This window comes from Ostrea edulis, chromosome 3 (genome assembly GCF_947568905.1).
Source record: "Ostrea edulis chromosome 3, xbOstEdul1.1, whole genome shotgun sequence".
Taxonomy (NCBI): Eukaryota; Metazoa; Mollusca; class Bivalvia; order Ostreida; family Ostreidae; genus Ostrea; species Ostrea edulis.
This window is the reverse complement of record NC_079166.1, coordinates 82115379-82134364: the sequence shown is the minus strand read 5'-3', so window position 1 is coordinate 82134364 and position 18986 is coordinate 82115379. Positions and strand designations below refer to the sequence as shown.

Sequence of the window (18986 nt, the reverse complement as noted above, 5' to 3'; positions counted from 1 at the left end):
AAATGTCATGTACAGAATAAGTAAACATCATCATGTACAGAATAAGTAAACATCATCATGTACAGAATAAATAAATGTCATGTACAGAATAAGTAAACATCATCATGTACAGACTAAGTAAACGTCATCATGTACAGAATAAGTAAACATCATCATGTACAGAATAAGTAAACGTCATCATGTACAGAATAAGTAAACTCATCATGTACAGAATAAGTAAACGTCATCATGTACAGAATAAGTAAACGTCATCATGTACAGAATAAGTAAACTCATCATGTACAGAATAAGTAAACTCATCATGTACAGAATAAGTAAACGTCATCATGTACAGAATAAGTAAACATCATCATGTACAGAATAAGTAAACTCATCATGTACAGAATAAGTAAACATCATCATGTACAGAATAAGTAAACTCATCATGTACAGAATAAGTAAACTCATCATGTACAGAATAAGTAAACATCATCATGTACAGAATAAGTAAACTCATCATGTACAGAATAAGTAAACTCATCATGTAGTATGAAGGTTTTGGATTAGAATAGTTGATTTATGTGTCTTCTTACAGGTGTATACCTGTGTTTTCCAGGGATGCTGGAATTATTTGCAACATTTGGTGAAATGAAGATAATCATCAGTTTTAAGTGTGTCTACAGTTACTATGGAAACCTCAGGAGATCTAAAGATTTCGGGACCAGCATTAATACGAGTAGTTCTGATGCCATATTGACAAAAATACCCCACATTTTTGTGAAAAATAGAATATTGAAGTCTATTTGTAGATTTTTTGCAATATTGTGAGCATAGATCTGAAACACGTGTAATATTAACTGTATATGAGATCTGAAACACGTGTAATATTAACTGTATATGAGATCTGAAACACGTGTAATATTAACTGTATATGAGATCTGCGTTTTTCTTTGTTTTCTATTGTTATTGATATGTTAGTTCAAAACATTCTCTTTTAGCTCAATCCCTTGACCTTTGATTTTTATGTTTTTTCCTTATTTGAAAAGTTATTTGACTTGTGAGTTTATTATTCCACATCTTCATTTTAATGATTTTGTGAAGAACTTGGATCACACGTCACTTTTGTAATAATTTTCAGCAATATGTTTTCTCTGGTTTAGTTCTGTGTATCCACTAATATCTCTGTTATTTAAGGTGTGGCTATAACATGCTCATTTAGTTCCTAGAAAGTTTGATCTAATATTACCAGGAAGGAACTGTGCTATTTTTAATGTTTCCTGTATTTTGAGTGATAAGATGTGTTGAGAATATTTTTTTTAAACACATTTTACTAACAACATATGCAACTGACACCAAAGAGTTATATGGCTTTCAATTTGTGTAAATCTTGTACATATAAGAAAACATTTTATTTTTTAAAATACATGAGAGGTGGAATTGCGATGTTTCATTAAAGGTATGCTGACATGAAGTGTTGCAGTTCATACCCTCATGTATTTTCAAAAATGAAATTTATTTCTTATATGTGCATTCTATTTTCAATCTTAGACCATTGAAATAGATGAACTATATTTATCAAGATTCATATGTGCATTGTTTACAACTGTAATGCATTCTGGAAGAAGTAGCTATCATTACCAAAAGATATCAAAGGCATTAGAAATGTAAATATATCATGATAAAGGGGGGGGGGGGTAGATTCTTTTGCATGAAAAGTCTTCTTTTTGTGAAATAAAGGAATTTTTTATTACAAATTTGAATAAGAAAACTTTAAAAGGACCATATATTGCATATCCCTTCTCCAAATAAAAATAGAGGCATGCACACTAAAATGAAAATGGATAGCCCCACATGAACAAATGAAGGAATACCTATGGAGAAAATGTGACATTGTAGAAAAATATTTTTCTTAAGATGTAGAAAGACTTGAGGTCTAGTCGATGTGAATTTTGCATGTGCCACATTACGGAGAAAAACATTATTTTATAGAGTGGGTTGTGACTTCTTAGTTTCCGTTTGTTCACCCAATCTTAATTTACTTGTTTTATAATATTTTATTCATGAAAAATCTAGTTAAAGAGAAAAAAAAAATATTTAGTTAGTTGTACCTATATTATTTGTATTTATGCATCATCAAGTGCTAAGGGCAGGTAACTCTAATGTTTGTATTTGTTGTGCTTATTTTTGTTTTAAAGCAGTAGATTGTAGTTTAAAACCATGTATGTGTTCATTTAAAAAAATATTACAGCTCAGTTCAAGAATTCTCAGAATGTGATGACAATTTCTTATGCAAATTATTATACTGTTCTGTTTACAAAAAGTTGATTTGTTTGATTACGGGAGCAGGGGCACTGTGAGTGTTTTTCATTTGCAAAGGAATTCTTTGTATTCAAAGAAGAGAATTTTTCTTTGCCTTGTCTCTTATTTATATGGACAAAATCTGTTTCAACACTTTAAGCAATTCTTACGAATCCGAGTTAACGAGCAATTGTTTTAAAATGATGCGATGTATCCAAGTTAATGAGTATTTGTTTTTTTAAATGACATGATGTATTCAAAGTTTAACCTTTACAGTAAATAGCTAGGAAGTATACATGTATTGTGTACTTCTATTTCCAACTTCACTCTTGTACACCAATAGCTTTATTTCATGATAACAATTTTTACTAACTTTATATATGCTAAATCTATTCTCTTTCTGTATCACTTACTATATATAGATTTTAAGTTTACACGGTGTGTCACAGGGTATTATGTCCGTGCAGTGCATATTTTACATTGATGTACAAACCTGTCCCAACTTTTTTGGAAAAGTATGCAAATATTTTTTGGCCACCCTCCTCCATATTTGGAGGTTGGCGTGGATGAAGACAACCAGCATTATAAATGACCAACCAATGTGTGAAAACCAAAACAGCGATCTGTGATTAGTCTCTATCTATAGCGATGTGTAGCTGTGTCACTCAGATATGAAGGATGTGTAATTGATTGAATACCTGGCAGAATTAACTCTTCTTTTCAATGAATATTTGAGTACACAGATGTCTAAGAATTCTGATGATGGAATTGGACCTGCAATACAGAGTCAGACTTACATGATATGCCGTATTTCTGAGTAGAATTGCAATATTGATGAAGTTTAAGGAATGCAAGTCATTTCTGTTTGTTGTGTATCATTTTTCTGACCATAGTCATGTATTTCTGTCTTTCCCTCTTTCTGACATTTATTCAAGCATTGAATGATTATTTTTTTTAACATCTATTGTAATAATAAGCCGGAACTTTGCGGATACATATGTATACATTTAATGTGAAGGTGTTACGACAATTTTGTGAAAAAATAATCATTTAATGCTTACATATGATTTATATTTTCTTTTGGTTATTTGAAATTAACACTTACTCTGTATAAATGTGAAATTAACAGTTCAGCAACAGCTAGGTTTATCCGCTCAATACCGGCTTTGACTGGTTCTATAACACAAAGAGTTCTGCACAGTGTCAAGTCCTGATTTTCTCTGGCAGGGTTGGAAACTAGAATACTCTCGGATTTATTTTGGAATATGACAAAAGATTTCGATGTACTTCCATGAAGAAAATTAAGTGAAATGTAATTATATTACAGTAAAAGTTATTCAGGGTTGATCTTGTAATGACAATTTCGTTTCCTTAACGAGATGTCATTCAGGTTTTTGTTTACAAGTGCTTATTTTGTATTTTTTTATGGTTTACTTTCAGAATGAGTAAAAACTCTTTACTTTGTTTGACTGTATGTACAGTGTATGTATGTAATTTACATGTGTGCACACACATGGGAATATGTTACAATTGTTAATGAAATCATAATTAAAGGTTGATTGCAATGATTGGAGCGATGCTTTTTTTATACTTATATGCCCCCCCCCCCCCCCCCCCCCATCTTGCACATGTCAGTGGATTTGAGTGCATGTGTGTAACGCAGAGCTTGTAGAAACTCTACCTGACACATTATTTGCTGGATTGATTTGAAACGTCACAGATGGCTATGTTATCAAGAAAGGAAAATGCTTGTAGACACTATACAGGCCATATTGTTTAACTTTAAGTAGCTTTGCTGTCGAGAGAGGAAAAACCTATTGAATTTGGGGGTCAAAGTTCAAGGTCACTACGAACTTGTGGACACACTACAGGCCACATTTTCCCCCTGATTAATTTAATACTTCACATGTAGCATTTTTATTTAGAGGAAGAGCACTGTGGATTTTGAGATTTCAAGGTCACTACAGGAGTTGGTAGATAAAGCTTGCAGACACTCGCATTGGGAGGATATGGCCTGTCTCGCGGAACTCTTGTTCATTAAGTTTAACTGTTACAGTTGGTACACAGGCACTACTAAACGGAGTACTTTAGAGTACCCTGGTAAACTTTCATATTATAACACAATTTAATTGTTCATTGATACATGTATGTATACAGCTTAAATAAACATTTCTATGATATGATATTGCAATATTTGTTAAAAGTTATTTTTTATTTTAGCTATATTTGGACCAAAAGTTAAAGATGTATGACATGATTCCTATTATTATTATAATTAAAGTATTTAGAACGACTAAAGACATAAAGCAACGCATTACACCAGTAATTAATTTCATCTATAATTGATATTTAACTGGAATATGAATTCATTATATTTGATTTTCTTGTTATCTTTCCTTTTCGTTTGTTTGATTTCTTTTATAAGGTAATTTCTGTATTTAACCCCCCTTTTTTGTCTGTTATTTAATTGTTTATTTATTTTATTTGCTTTTTAAAAAATAAAATAAAATATGATCTTGTAAATTTAGATCTTATGCGCTAGTATTTTTATGTAAAACGGTAGACTGTAACCTGAAAAAAAAAATAACTTGAAATATTATTTCCTAAAATAATGAAAACAAAACACACTATGTATATTCCATTTGTATATGAAATTCATTGGGTTAAGATAAAGTAAAACACTTGCAAAAAGCGATTTAATTATGAAATTTTACCAGTGTACTCTAACGTACCCTGTTTAGTAGGACCGGTAGGCACACTCTGAAATTTACTTTGAACTCGCAATGATTCGAAGTCACTAAAGGACGGAGTTACCTTGGTTAATAAATCTACACATGAATGTTTATTTGGTATTTCAAACTGAACAGTATTTGAATTTCCATTATAAAATGTATTCTATGCCAACAGGCAGTGCTGCGCACATATAGTTTTTCAAACTTGAAATGGAAAATATAGAGACGGCAGATATAGTTTTAATAGATGATGTCAAAGGTTGAGCAACTCGTAGTGAAACAGAAATATGATGAAGATAGCTTAATAAGTGTTTCAATCTTTTCTTATTTCGCAGTGTTATCTTATTTTAAAAAGTGATTCATGTAAATACACTGGATATTCATGTGTGTTAGAAATTAGCGAAAGGTGCGTACTAGGGAAGCGAATTGTATTAATTGAACTGGCGACCGCCACTTAATGTATATGATAGTCGCCACTTAATTTAACTGGCGACCACCACTTTAAAAAAAATATAATCTACTTAGTACTTAATAAATAGTTTAGAATTGAACACAGACACCAAGCTTCGTTTTTGAAAGTGAGTGGGGGTGGGGGCAGCTGCCGGAGAATTTGTCTTCTAGAATTGTTGACAAGCAAAAAGCAACCCAAGAGATTTTTTTTTCGCCCAAACTTCATATTCCTAAATTGGCCGCACCATTCCTCCTTCAATGTCGACTCATTCAAGGTAACATTCGTTCAATTTCTTTCTGCCACCAAAAGAGTGGGGCGGGGGTCAATCAGCCGAAATATCTTACTTTTCATGTGAAAATAAGTTAATTAGCATGTATAATCAACGTTGTCATAAAAGTGCAAGGGAGATGGGGGTGAGGGTATCCCCTGGTTCTACGAGCCTATTTAGCACTCATTAATATTTTCTCACGCGCCAATCTATCTGTCGACATTTGATATCACGACAACAATAATGCTCTTTAAAACTGCAAACGCACACGTACATGTATTACTAACTGGAGTAGAGGTTCCGAGAGTTATACTTCCTTCCATTTTCAGTGGCGGATTTAGAGGGGACGCAGACCCCCCCCCCCCCCCCCCCCCCCCCCCCCCCCCCCCCCCCCCTCTAAATTTTGCAAATTTAAGGTAAGTCGCGGTATCTTGTTTCGGAAAATGTACTAAAGAATAAAAGAAGCAATAATTTCTTCCACTCCCGGAGAAATGAATGACAAAATCTTTTGATTTCTTGAATGAATTTATTGGGAGAACTTAATTGCCCCCCCCCCCCCCCCAAAAAAAAACCCTTAAAATTTGGGTCATTTATTAATTTCACCTTATTAAAATGATAGAAAAAGTACAAATGACTAAATAGGAGAAACATTTCAAACCCCATAAAATCTGTAAAATCCAGGACCTTGCGGGGGCTTCGCCCCCTGGACCCCCACCAGGACTTCGCCCTGGACCCACTGCCTCATAAAGTGGCGCCTCCGTAACCGCAATTCCTGGATCCGCCCTTGATTTTGGAAGAGAGAGAAAGAAAAGAGAGAGAGAGAGACGTCTGATAAATTACAGATAAATGAAGTACATGTGATAGCCAGTTAGATTAATATATCTATTAATATCAAGTCTATACCCTGAACCTAACGGTTTCCATATATTTCATATAATCTAGCAATAAACCGGAGATGACCCATGCAGGACTTTGTTTCGTGTTTTAACATAAAACCATGGGAGAGGCTGAAATGGGCGATGCCTTTTGTCCAGTCTCATTCACTTATTTGATGAATGTACAGTGTATATACCCTAAAACTATTCCTGTTAGTTTAAAACAGAAAAATTATGAAGATCACGAAGGAAATATAGACAAATTCTGATTAAGTCGTAAGTTTAGTTTAGCCATTATAATTTACCTAAATACATGTATAATGTCTCAGGAAATTTATGCTGCGTTAGCCTCAACTGTCATACCCCTGTTTGTTAAAAATAAATCTACGTAGAGTGGTGCAGTGGTTTGAACGCTAGCCTCGTTACTTCAAGTCTTGAGTTCGAGTCCCGCTCAAGATGTATATAAAAAAAACAAGAACCCCCCCCCCCCCCAAAAAAAATCAACAACAACAACAAAAAACCGATAACCGCATGTTTTTCGCCATGTGCTGGATGTTGAAAACTCAGCATATGTTCAATTAGTGAGAGTCGCGCCACGCCCATAAATAAAATTTCATTGAATTCCAACGTTGATCAATGATCAATACAGTGCGTGTTTTATAGCGGCGGATCTCAGGGGGCGTTTATGGGAGCAACATTTCCCCTTTGGTTAAATTTTTTAGTTTAACAAAAAAGGTAATTTTTGGCCACGTATTTTAAAAGTTTTCATGCAATGCCCACCCCTGTCTTGGGTGGAAAAGTTCAATCTTGGGACATCCTTTCCCTTTGATTTTTTCTGGATCCGCCCCTGCTATATGTACGCACGTGCGAGATACTCAAAATGATTTTGGAAATAAATCCATGTAGTTTGTCAGTTGTGCTGATGTATAGATTTTGCGCAATGATCGTCCTTGCATGGAGTAAATCAGACAGATCCTGCAATACAATGACCGCAACACATGGAGCCAATAACCTGAAGTTATCTCATCAGAGGATACGGACATGTATTGTCCGGGTCTTTGTGAAAAACTTGACGTTTAGACTAACGCGGGCGGCGATATTTATAATCAGCCAGTTAATAAACTCCTCTAAATAAAATAATTTTATGGGGAAGAATATAAAATATCTCAATATGCAGATGACACCTCACTTGTTTTAGATGGGTCTCCCACTTCCATGGATGGTATTATTAGAGTCCTAGATTACTTTGCAATAATTTCAGGTCTAAAGATAAATTTTTCAAAGACAAAAATGATTTGGATAGGTAGCAAAAAATTTTCAAAGGACATTTTCCATCATACAAGGTGGAAATTTGATTGGAACAATAAAACATTTGATTTATTAGGAATAAAATTTAGTATCAATTTACAAGAAATGGTAGAACTGAATTATAAGACTAAACTGAAGGAAATAAAAAAAGTTATGATGCAGTGGAATAATAGAAGTCTTACTCCTTTAGGAAGGTTAACAGTAATAAAAACATTACTAATACCAAAATTAAATCATTTGATACTTACAATTCCAAATCCTAAAGATGAAACCATTTGTGTTTTTGAAAGTGATTTATATAACTTTCTTTGGAATAACAAAACTCATAAAGTAAAGAAAAATGTCATAATTCAAGAATATGCTAATGGGGGTATTAAAATGGTTGACTATAAAGAATTTATCACTGCTCTTAAAGCAACATGGATTCGACGTATTCTACATTCAAATGCAAAATGGACAAAACTACTGGGGGCAGAACTAATGACTTGTATAGAAAAGATATGGGTATTTGGAATAGATTTTATCAATAATTTAAGGGTAAAAATAACCAACAGTTTTTGGATAGATGTGTTTCAGAGCTGGTTAAATATAAATTCTGCAAAAGATAAAATCAACCCAGATTTTTATTGTGAACATATTTGTTATAATCCAAATATTACTATTGGTGGAAGATCAGTATTGTTTAAAAGTCTGCATGATTTAGGGATTATATTTATGATCTTCTTGATGAAAATAGTAACTTGTACAGCTTTGATTATGTACAAAATGTTTTGAAAGTTAAAATGAATTTTGTAGAATATGCAGGACTAAAGAAAGCAATCCAACAAAGACAAGTTCTTATACAAGACAATACAAGAACTACAAAACCACCTTTGCCTATTATTCCCTCTACTATTTCAATATATTTCAAAGATAAAAAAGGTTGTAAAGATATGTATAAGCAATTGATAAGCCATAAAGCAACCAAAATTAAATCTATATCAAAATGGGAAGAAACAGAAGAAGGTTTTTCAGAGCTAGAATGGAAAAATATATTTGAAAACTCAAGAATCTAAATTGCAATGGTTACAGTTTCAAATCTTACACAGAATATTTCCATGCAACTACTATTTACATAAACTTAGAATTGTTGATTCCCCAATTTGCACATTTTGCAAGAGGGATTTTGAAACTATTGATCACATATTTGTAGAATGTCCATGTGTGAAAGAGATCTGGTACGGAATTGAAGAATGGCTTTGCGAAAAACTGGACAGGCATATTAGTTTTGATAGACAAGCAATTCTTTTTTGGAAAATTTGCTAATAAGAATGTACACAAGGTGGAAAATTTGATAATTCTGACGATAAAGCAATATATTTATATTAGTAAATTCTCAAGTATAAGCAAATTAAGTATAGATGCATCCAAAAAAATTATCATTGATAGAATTACAGTTGAAAAACTGTTGTTGTTGAAAAACTGCAGGTATAGGGAGTTTGAGAGATACTGGCAAAATATTTATGATAAATTATGATTGTATTAAAAAAGTTTTTTTGTTTTTTGTTTGTTTGTTTGTTTTTTTAACCTAAGATTGTGTTCCATGCCCCCTTTGTTTTATATGTTTTCTTTCTTTCTCTCTCTCTTTCTCCTTCTTTATATTTATGAAATGTCTTTTGCATATGAATATTGATGATATTATTGTGTAGATTAAATTACATATATGTATATAATGTAAAAGTCAAATAAAATATCAAACAATAATAAAAAAAAAAAAAAAAAATAAATATTTTTTTTCTAATAATCTTGCACCAGTGAGACTTATGTAAAATCATGACCAAGTCAATGTAGTCAGGGGAAAAAAACAAAACAACAACAACAACAAAAAACTCAAACCCACCAACAGTTGCAAATTTATGCAATTTCTTTTTATAATTACAAAATATATGAAATGAAAATTGATAGCCTAATAGATCTAATATGTGTTGAAATTAATCGAGCAAAAATATACTATAGTTCTGGAAATGTGTTAAAATCATTTTCCGTTTCCTATTTTTTGTTTATCCATCCCATGTGTTAACCACTTGGACGGGTTGAATATTTTGTCGGGCCTCCCCACCCCCACCCCTTTTTGAACGAAATTCAAGTAACCCGAATAAATTCGGCACGGGTTAACTAAACAAAACAAAAAATCAATAACAATTTTCGCCAAAATATAAAACTGGTTTTCGTCTTGGATGTAGAAGTATTGTTTAAAAGTTAGTGCATTCGGAACTATTGTAGTGTTTAATACAAAAATCTACACGGAGTGTATTGAATCGTTTACACGGGAAAGAAGGGAGGTGCCGGCTAGTTTCTAGTTTTGCTTTACAATTAGCGCAGAACGGACGGCCCAGCCCGGACTTTATTCATCAACATGGATAGAGCACCGATCGGTTTTGAATTACAAGAGGCCGAGAGTAAAGGTACACAGGTTATGCCGCTAACTTTTTTTTAGTATCTCTGGAAATTGTGAACTTTTGTAAATGATTATTTATATCTTATACTAGGCCCTAGATATGTACAGTGCGTGTTGACAGTGTTCTGTGTGCAGTTTGGTGGGGCATCTGTATTGCGAAATATAGAAGCTATAGAACTGAAAGTATACTCCCGTCAACGTAACATACTACAGAGAATTCCGATTGTTAATTTATGTTATGATATATATGTCATTTTTTACCAGCTTCGTGTGACCACCAGACCATGCACTATATATAGAGCAATACAATGACTATTGAGCAATGCTCAAAATCTTACGAGTGCTGTCAAATGAGAAGTAAAACCAGGCCAGGTTGTTTTAAAATCGAAAACTGTTTATGTTAATTACCAGAAGAATACTTTTTTGTTTCAATTGAAATTTGCAGACAATAGAATATGTCTTTGTTGAAAGTTGGATCTCTCTCTCTCTCTCTCTCTCTCTCTCTCTCTCTCTCTCTCTCTCTAGATAGATAGATAGATAGATAGATAGATAGATGGATGTATCACCAATTATTCTTTGCTCAGTTGATGAAATGTTTTTGCAAAGATGAGATCAAAAGAGTTTAATATCTGATATCAAACTTAAATTCACATACTTTTTATCAAGACCTCCCCTTCCTCTCAAAAGTTGAAATGATGAATGTTGGTAATATTTTTGATAATAAATTTTACGATATATGCTGTATATGTTTTAACAATAGTCATCATTTATAGTACCTTAAAGTATTTTGAACATCAATCCAACACTGAAAATGTTTATGTTCTTACAGGTTCTGAAATTGTTTTTTTTTTTTTTTTTTTTTACCAGTTTTACCAACAGAATAATCAGTGATATTTATAAAAATACAAACTGTTTTGTATTAAAACTTTCGGCGAAGACTTATTTCTAAAATTCTAAATGATGTTTTTGAATTTCCCAGATTTTACAAACAATTTTACCAACACTCTACACAAACCAACCCCTCATTCAAAGACAATTTGTCTCAGAACTTACACTAGACACATTAGTACGATTTAAGATGTGGGTTTATCAATGAGGAAATTATTTATTCAGGTGAGAGAAAATTGTATTAGCTCTTGATTTAGTAAATTATCTCTTCAATTTAGTTTTGTCATACAAGTAAAGAAAGCCAGTCTACAGTATGACTTTTTTTTGGGAAGGTGTGTGTGTGTGTGGGGGGGGGTTGAGCAGGGTTTTTGACTTGGTTATGATGCATGTGTGCTTTGTGCAATGTTTACACAACTCCTGTATAAATTGAGTTTAATTAGGAATGGACAGAATTTCGTATGAGTGCAAATAAGCGTACTGAATTATACACGGACTATGTGTACACAATCTACATTCTGTATATGTATGTCAGACAGTCCATTCCTCATGTATTATGTATGTGTACACTGTGTTCAGAGCCCTGGGGGTACAAATATGCCTCAAAATGTCAACACACTGGACATTGTGTTTATGATTGGACTGTGTGAGTTACTGGTCATTTATGGTTGTTGGGAAATATTTAGATAGACACCTGTTCAAGTGACAAGAAACTGAGTGGTGTGTTACAGATGAAGGCATACAATGCATGTACTGTATACAGTTATGTGTATATGTTATACAGTTCTTGATTGCATGCCACAACTGGTCAGCAGGTCAATATCAGTCTTGACCATGGTGACCTTAAGTTATACGATATTCCTATAATTTGCCTCCAACCTGTTCATCATGTACATGAGTGTACAGATTTCTCCAGTTTTTAGCAAAATATCTGAAAGGGCGTGATTTTTTATTACGATATTACTTCAACAATAACATATTGTATATGCTCCGATTATGAAAAAAAGATCGTATTATCCCAGTTAGACTTCAGAGTAGACAGTAGCCAACCTTCAACAATCTAAATCTGGGTGGTTAGTTTTGTGAAGGAATATTTGACACCCCCCCCCTCTTTCTCTCCTCCCTCTGATACCATGGAGTACAGATTGCTCATAATCCCCTATGTTTCCAGATAGAAAGGAAAACGACTCCCATTGGATTCCTGAAATAGGTTATGCATCGACTGATAATCTAAATGGTGAAAAATGGTATAATGCTTACGATCAATAATCAACAGTGATTGCTGCAGAGCACTTTGTTAGTGAGAGAATTCAATGACTCTATATTAAAGTGTTGCTATTACCATTGTATATGACAGAGCGAGTGTTCAACATGGATATTGACAATGTCGTTTCGCTATTTTGCCAATAATTGAGCGCTGTCACTGCTTGTCAATGCATTTAATATATAGGTGTTTATAGGTATCATAATGTAATGGTGATGTAACTATGAGGAACCAGAGTAACATGTTCACCCATTAAATTAATACCCCCCCCTCCCACCCCCCCCACCCCAAAAAAAACCCCAAGATGCTCGTCATGCAACTCCCTGTCCAATGTGGTATCACCCAGGGTATCACAAACACTGATGTGTGTTTGGAGATTTCCTCTTCTGTAGCATTGTCAGATAGAAGATGAGGTCAGCTGTGGGTTATCTGATGATCCCACGATGCTTCTGTAGTCAAGAGTGACAATCCACTTCTCGGCTGTTTTGAAGAGGAGAGAAGAGTCAAGGATTGATAATGGAACTTGTCAGTAGAAGATGTGCAGGATTAAGTTCTCCTGGCTGATCATGGCCACGGAAGTCGGATGTCATTGGTCTCCATGCAAGGAACCCTGACCACAGTCTCTGAGGAAGGAAAACTTGTGCCTTCCTTCATGGAATTAATTTGATTTGATTTATCCCAATACACCCCTCCCCCATCTGCCTTTTAGGATGAGCATTCTCAAGTGTGTATATATATATATTATATAATAGTAGTTTGGTGAATATGTTAATACAAGTATGAGGACAATGTAATTGGAAGAAAACATTTGATATCAGTATTTTATAATAACTCCCCTTCACTATTCAAAAGTTGTATAATAAAATGCAGGTCATGGATTATGGAGCAGTGGTACACAGAGAGAGAGAGAGAGAGAGAGAGAGAGAGAGAGAGCACATAAGCTGTTTGCTGTTAAAGTAATAAAACCTCACACTTTGTTTCATTGTAGGGGACCCTGCCTTGATCAATGTGACCCAGATTGATGTCAGCTATCCAGGGTATCCCCCTGAATCCAGGGCACAACCAGGTAGAGTTTTAGATAATTAGTTTCTGTCAATTAATTAATTTTTATTAAATAGTTCCCATGGTATAATTTCAATAGGATGCTTGTGTTACTTGGCTGCAATAGATTTTCTGTCTTCGGAGTCACTCATTTAGCTATAGAGGATTTACGGGTGATATTTGTAGGAGCACTCTTAAAAATGGGACAAATTATGAGACAAGACAAAATCTACATCCTCTCAGCTGTAGCATTTACAGTGCTGAGAAAATAATTCAAAAACATTAACAACGATATGCATCTAGTGGTGCAGACTGTTCAGAGAAAAGGGATAGTTAATACATTGACCTTGTGAAAGCTAATTTAATGCAAGGATACTGGATATTTCAGTGAGTTTTTAATGGCTTTAAATGTGACACTCGGTTCATTCATTTTAGCACTTGTACTGAAATTCAGCTCTAGCAATTCTCAGAACACCTTTATCATGACCAGGTGTATATACTTTTGAAAATGCTGTTATTAAGTTTGTCTATGGCACTGAAGTTAACATTAATACATGTAGTTTTGATACCCCCTGCAACGAAAGTTTGGGGGTGGTGGTGTTCTATTGGAATCACCTCATATGTCTGTCCATCCATAGACATAATTTGTCCACATATATATATATATATATATATATATATATATATATATATATATATATATATATATAACCGATGAACAGATTTGATTCAAACTTTGTGTATATCTTATATGAATAGTAAAGTTGGGCACTTGCTGTTTTCATTGAGACTTTTTAACATTGAAGGTAGTTATTGTAAAAAACTAATTATTTTTTTCTCCATTTTTATAGGTTTGTGTGTTATGTTGTCATTGCCTAGAGTATATCTTTAAAAAAAACCCACTTATTCTTTAATATGGTGCAAATTTGCAATTCCCCACCAACCAATGCGCCCTGTGGTGGGTTGTCTATATTCCTTTTAAATCTAATTGCCTTGCTAAGTAGCTCAGTATGTTAGCATGTCGACTGCTGAACTGTAGATTGCAGGTTCGAGTCCAGCAGGGGTACGTGTTTTAAATTATTTTTTATAGACTACTTTCTAAACCTGCATTTTTTGACTAAATAAAGTAAATCTGAAAGTTTCCAATTTCAAAATATTTTGTACATATCCTCCAGTTTTCATCCACATCAACTTTTTCTGGTGTAGCATTTCTCCTTAAGGGTATGGCACGGTGTCACAGTGTCTTAACATTACAAAGTCATATTATTGGAAGTGTTAGTGGTGACCATTGTCATTCCGAGTCCATAGCTACATTTAATCGAGTCCATAGCTACATCTAATCGTTCACTGTGTGCAATATAAGACATACATGTGAAACAGACACCCTTTTGTCATCTGGTAGGGTCTCATTGAGAAAAAAAAGAAGGAAGTAGCAATTTAATCCATGAGGCTGTGACAAGTGGATACTAGTGTACAAGGGGACCTGTACATCTTACAGATTACTAGTGTACAAGGGGACCTGTACATCTTACAGATTACTAGTGTACAAGGGTACCTGTATATCTTACAGATTACTAGTGTACAAGGGGACCTGTACATCTTACAGATTACTAGTGTACAAGGGGACCTGTATATCTTACAGATTACTAGTGTACAAGGGGACCTGTACATCTTACAGATTACTAGTGTACAAGGGGACCTGTACATCTTACAGATTACTAGTGTACAAGGGGACCAGTACATCTTACAGATTACTAGTGTACAAGGGGACCTGTACCTCTTACAGATTACTAGTGTACAAGGGGACCTGTATATCTTACAGATTACTAGTGTACAAGGGGACCTGTACATCTTACAGATTTTTAAACCTGGAACAAAACAGGATTGTTCACATTACAAGTATGAATTGCTTAGTATCACTTTACCACAGTGTGTGTCAGGCCTTGATGTCAGTATTACTATGTTAGTATATAGGTCCCTGGTATCACTTTACCGCAGTGTGTGTCAGGCCTTGATGTCAGTATTACTATGTTAGTATCTAGGTCCCTGGTATTACTTTACCACAGTGTGTGTCAGGCCTTGATGTCAGTATTACTATGTTAGTATATAGGTCCCTGGTATCACTTTACCACAGTGTGTGTCAGGCCTTGATGTCAGTATTTACTAAGGCAGAGCTTACAGTCATGAAATGTTTACTCAAAGTTTTCTGTAGAAAGCCTGAAGTTCTGGTTTAGGCACCCACATAGTTTGCATATGTTTGATATTTATTTCTTCATTCATTGAAATCTGTACATGTGTATGAATGACAGGGCACCTGCTACATTCCTGGGTCTGATGATAAAGCTGGAGGGGGGTGGGGGCGGCTTGATATGCTTCAGTAATCCCTATAGGTTCTATATATAGTTCTATCAGACATTATTTATTCAGTAGAGTATATAAACATAAGAAATGTGTATTTGTATACACAGGATTATGTATTAGCATTACAACTGAATGTGATAAACTAAGTACATGTGTATATTATTGCTGGGTGTGTCGTTGCAAGCCCTACATGTTTTCGATGAATTGATAGTCTTGCATTATATTTACATTTAATTGTTGTGGACAAATAGTATACATTCAAGTATTACAGTGCAGGCACAATTTTTTGTATCATGTATACACACAATGGCATGTATATGAGTAAAGAATAAAATGTGGATATTAGATTTCAAATGTGATTTGAGCAACTACATGCCTACTGAGAATATAAGTTTTTGACTTCGTTCCTTTGAGGAGGAGTCCGTTTGATTCAGAAATATGTGTAGTTTATGCTTGAAGCTACCTGAATAGCTCCTCACACTAATATTTATATTGTACACTGAAGTTCCGCATGGTAAATCATTGGGCGTGGGTTTTGATTTTGTTTGAGTAGACCATCTCCACACAAATTTATCCTTATCACTGTGGATTTATAAATTACACATGTAAGCTGTGACTCAGCCTTCCTGACATACAGGGTACCACTGCATATTATGTAAAAAGTGCTCCAGGAATTAAGTTTACACTCGGCTGAAGAGGAGATCTACATGCCATTTGTGTAAGATCACTAGAAGTATCTAGGATGGATGGACATTCAGGTGTGACAGGTAAATTGTGAGGAAGGTCAAGGCCACATATTATGGTCTAAAGGATTATATATTCTGTGTATATTCTGTAGATCAGGTGATTGATCAAGGTCAGTTGGTCTTCTTTGGTTATCATGGTACATGTTTGTATGTGTGATTATATTCTATATAGTTTTTGATATTTTGTGGTAGAGTACTACATGTTTATCATATGATATTGTTTTGTATCTGTGATTACTATATAGTGGTAAGTGTCTGTACAATTCTTCTTTATTTTTTGCCAGTCTAAGGTGGCACACATCACATGATGTGTTTTACAAATGTAGAAAATATTGTGGAGTTATAGGATTAGGTGGAGATGTACGCAGTAGTGATAGATGTAGGGAGTACTCAGTAGTGATAGATGTAGTGGGGGGGGGGGGGGGGGGTGAGAGATATGGAGGGAGAGGGTAGGCAGAGATGAAGGGAGGGAGTGGTGAGAGATGTAGGGAGGGGGAAGTGAGAGAGATGTAGGGAGGGGGTAAAGAGAGATGAAGGGAGGGAGTGGTGAGAGATGTAGGGAGGGGGTAAAGAGAGATGTAGGGAGGGGGTAGTGAGAGAGATGTAGGGAGGAGGTAGTGAGAGAGATGTAGGGAGGGGGTAATGAGAGAGATGTAGGGAGGGGGTAGTGAGAGAGATGTAGGGAGGGGGTAAAGAGAGATGTAGGGAGGGGGTAGTGAGAGAGATGTAGGGAGGGGGTAGTGAGAGAGGTGTAGGGAGGGGGTAGTGAGAGAGATGTAGGGAGGGGGTAGTGAGAGAGGTATAGGGAGGGGGTAGTGAGAGAGGTATAGGGAGGGGGTAGTAAGAGAGATGTAGGGAGGGGGTAGTGAGAGAGATGTAGGGAGGGGGTAATGAGAGAGATGTAGGGAGGGGGTAGTGAGAGAGATGTAGGGAGGGGGTAGTAAGAGAGATGTAGGGAGGGGGTAGTGAGAGAGATGTTGGGAGGGGGTAGTGAGAGAGATGTAGGGAGGGGGTAGTGAGAGAGATGTTGGGAGGGGGTAGTGAGAGAGATGTAGGGAGGGGGTAAAGAGAGATGTAGGGAGGGTGTAGTGAGAGAGAGTTGGGAGGGGGTAGTGAGAGAGATGTAGGGAGGGGGTAAAGAGAGATGTAGGGATGGGGTAGTGAGGGAGATGTAGGGAGGGGGTAGTGTCAGAGAGAAATGAAGAAGGGGGGGGGGGGTGGAGTAGGCAGAGATGAAGGCAGTGGGGTGTGAACAGAAATCAGATATATACACAATATGGTCATTGAGGTGCTAAATGAATTTCTACTTGTGATACAAAAGATGCTTGTGATTGAATGAGATAATGCATGCAGATCTCCCTTATCTTGCAGTCTTGTGTATGTATATTAAAAAATTAGAATAAGGTGGGATTTACTAGGTGTACATGTTTTGACCATGGCTGTAGATGAGTCTACAGTTATGCCGTACAGTTGTTTAATGTCAGTGGAACTCCAGCACTTTAGCAGACATTGTTGACATTAATTCATTAAGTCAGCATCTGACTTCATCATGTTCATGGATTGAGGCAATTTCAATATAGAAACAGCAGGACAGAGATTAAAATGAGTGATGTATTGAAAGCTCAACCACACTGCATTAGACAGAATTCAATATGTGACTGTTATTGTAAAAGTTTATGCGAAAGTGTTTTGGTGACAAATATCTACTTAGAAATATCTTATCTCAAAACTGAAATAGTCAGGTAGCCAGGTAATTCTACACAGTTTACATACAGCAAGGATATCTCAGAAAATTGACTGTGAAAGTTGATCCAAGCGATGTTTTGCCATGGTGATAATAGAGACTAAGGATGATGTTCTGAAATCTGATTCTGTGTGTTACCAGTACATCTGATTGAATTCTGATACAAGGCATTAACAAAGGGAATTATAGGTATAACTGTAGAAATGAACTCGGGAGTTCACAATGCAAGTAAGTGTGGGTTAAAGCTACTGATATACTTTGCTTTGATTGATAAGAAAAATAAATTCACATGAGTAATGTTGCCCTTTTATGATTTTTTTTGGTGATTTGATTAACTTGTTTTCTTATTTTAAATAAAATGTTATCAAAGTAAAAAAAAAAATTATCTATCAAAGTAGTACAGAATTTGTAGACAGCTGTACAGATTTGTGAATATTTGCCTTTGCTGGCTTGCAACATGCATCTAATACACATTTAATGCAAAACAGGACATTGTATGGAGCTATATTGAAGGAGGCTATACACTTAATTCACACACCAGATACATTTTGTAAATATACACATTATACAGGAAACATTATCTCTAAGTTAGTACTT

At 35.0% G+C, this 18986-nt stretch overlaps 2 protein-coding genes across 23 annotated transcripts in view; both read left to right on the top strand.

Annotated features, from left to right (window-relative positions):
* LOC125675220 (arrestin domain-containing protein 17-like) overlaps positions 1–3846 on the top strand; it is a 29518-nt gene extending 25672 nt beyond the window's left edge. For 2 of the 4 annotated variants that reach the window (XM_048912738.2, XM_056159208.1), the window contains exon 8: positions 596–3846. The gene's annotated coding sequence lies outside the window, so the exon portion shown is untranslated. Of the gene's footprint in view, positions 1–574 lie in introns of all 4 variants that reach the window. The other 2 variants (XM_048912736.2, XM_048912737.2) reach the window with 1 other exon arrangement.
* A 6212-nt stretch (positions 3847–10058) lies between these two features.
* Positions 10059–18986, top strand: part of LOC125673186 (anoctamin-4-like) — a 53805-nt gene continuing 44877 nt past the window's right edge. For 9 of the 19 annotated variants that reach the window (XM_056159188.1, XM_056159183.1, XM_056159192.1 and 6 more), the window contains exons 1-2: positions 10066–10355; positions 13486–13563. In XM_056159188.1, coding sequence (XP_056015163.1) covers positions 10307–10355; positions 13486–13563 — 127 coding nt within the window. In that variant the 5' untranslated portion in view covers positions 10066–10306. Of the gene's footprint in view, positions 10356–13485; positions 13564–15323; positions 16667–18029; positions 18618–18986 lie in introns of those variants that run through there. The other 10 variants (XM_056159195.1, XM_056159193.1, XM_056159191.1 and 7 more) reach the window with 9 other exon arrangements.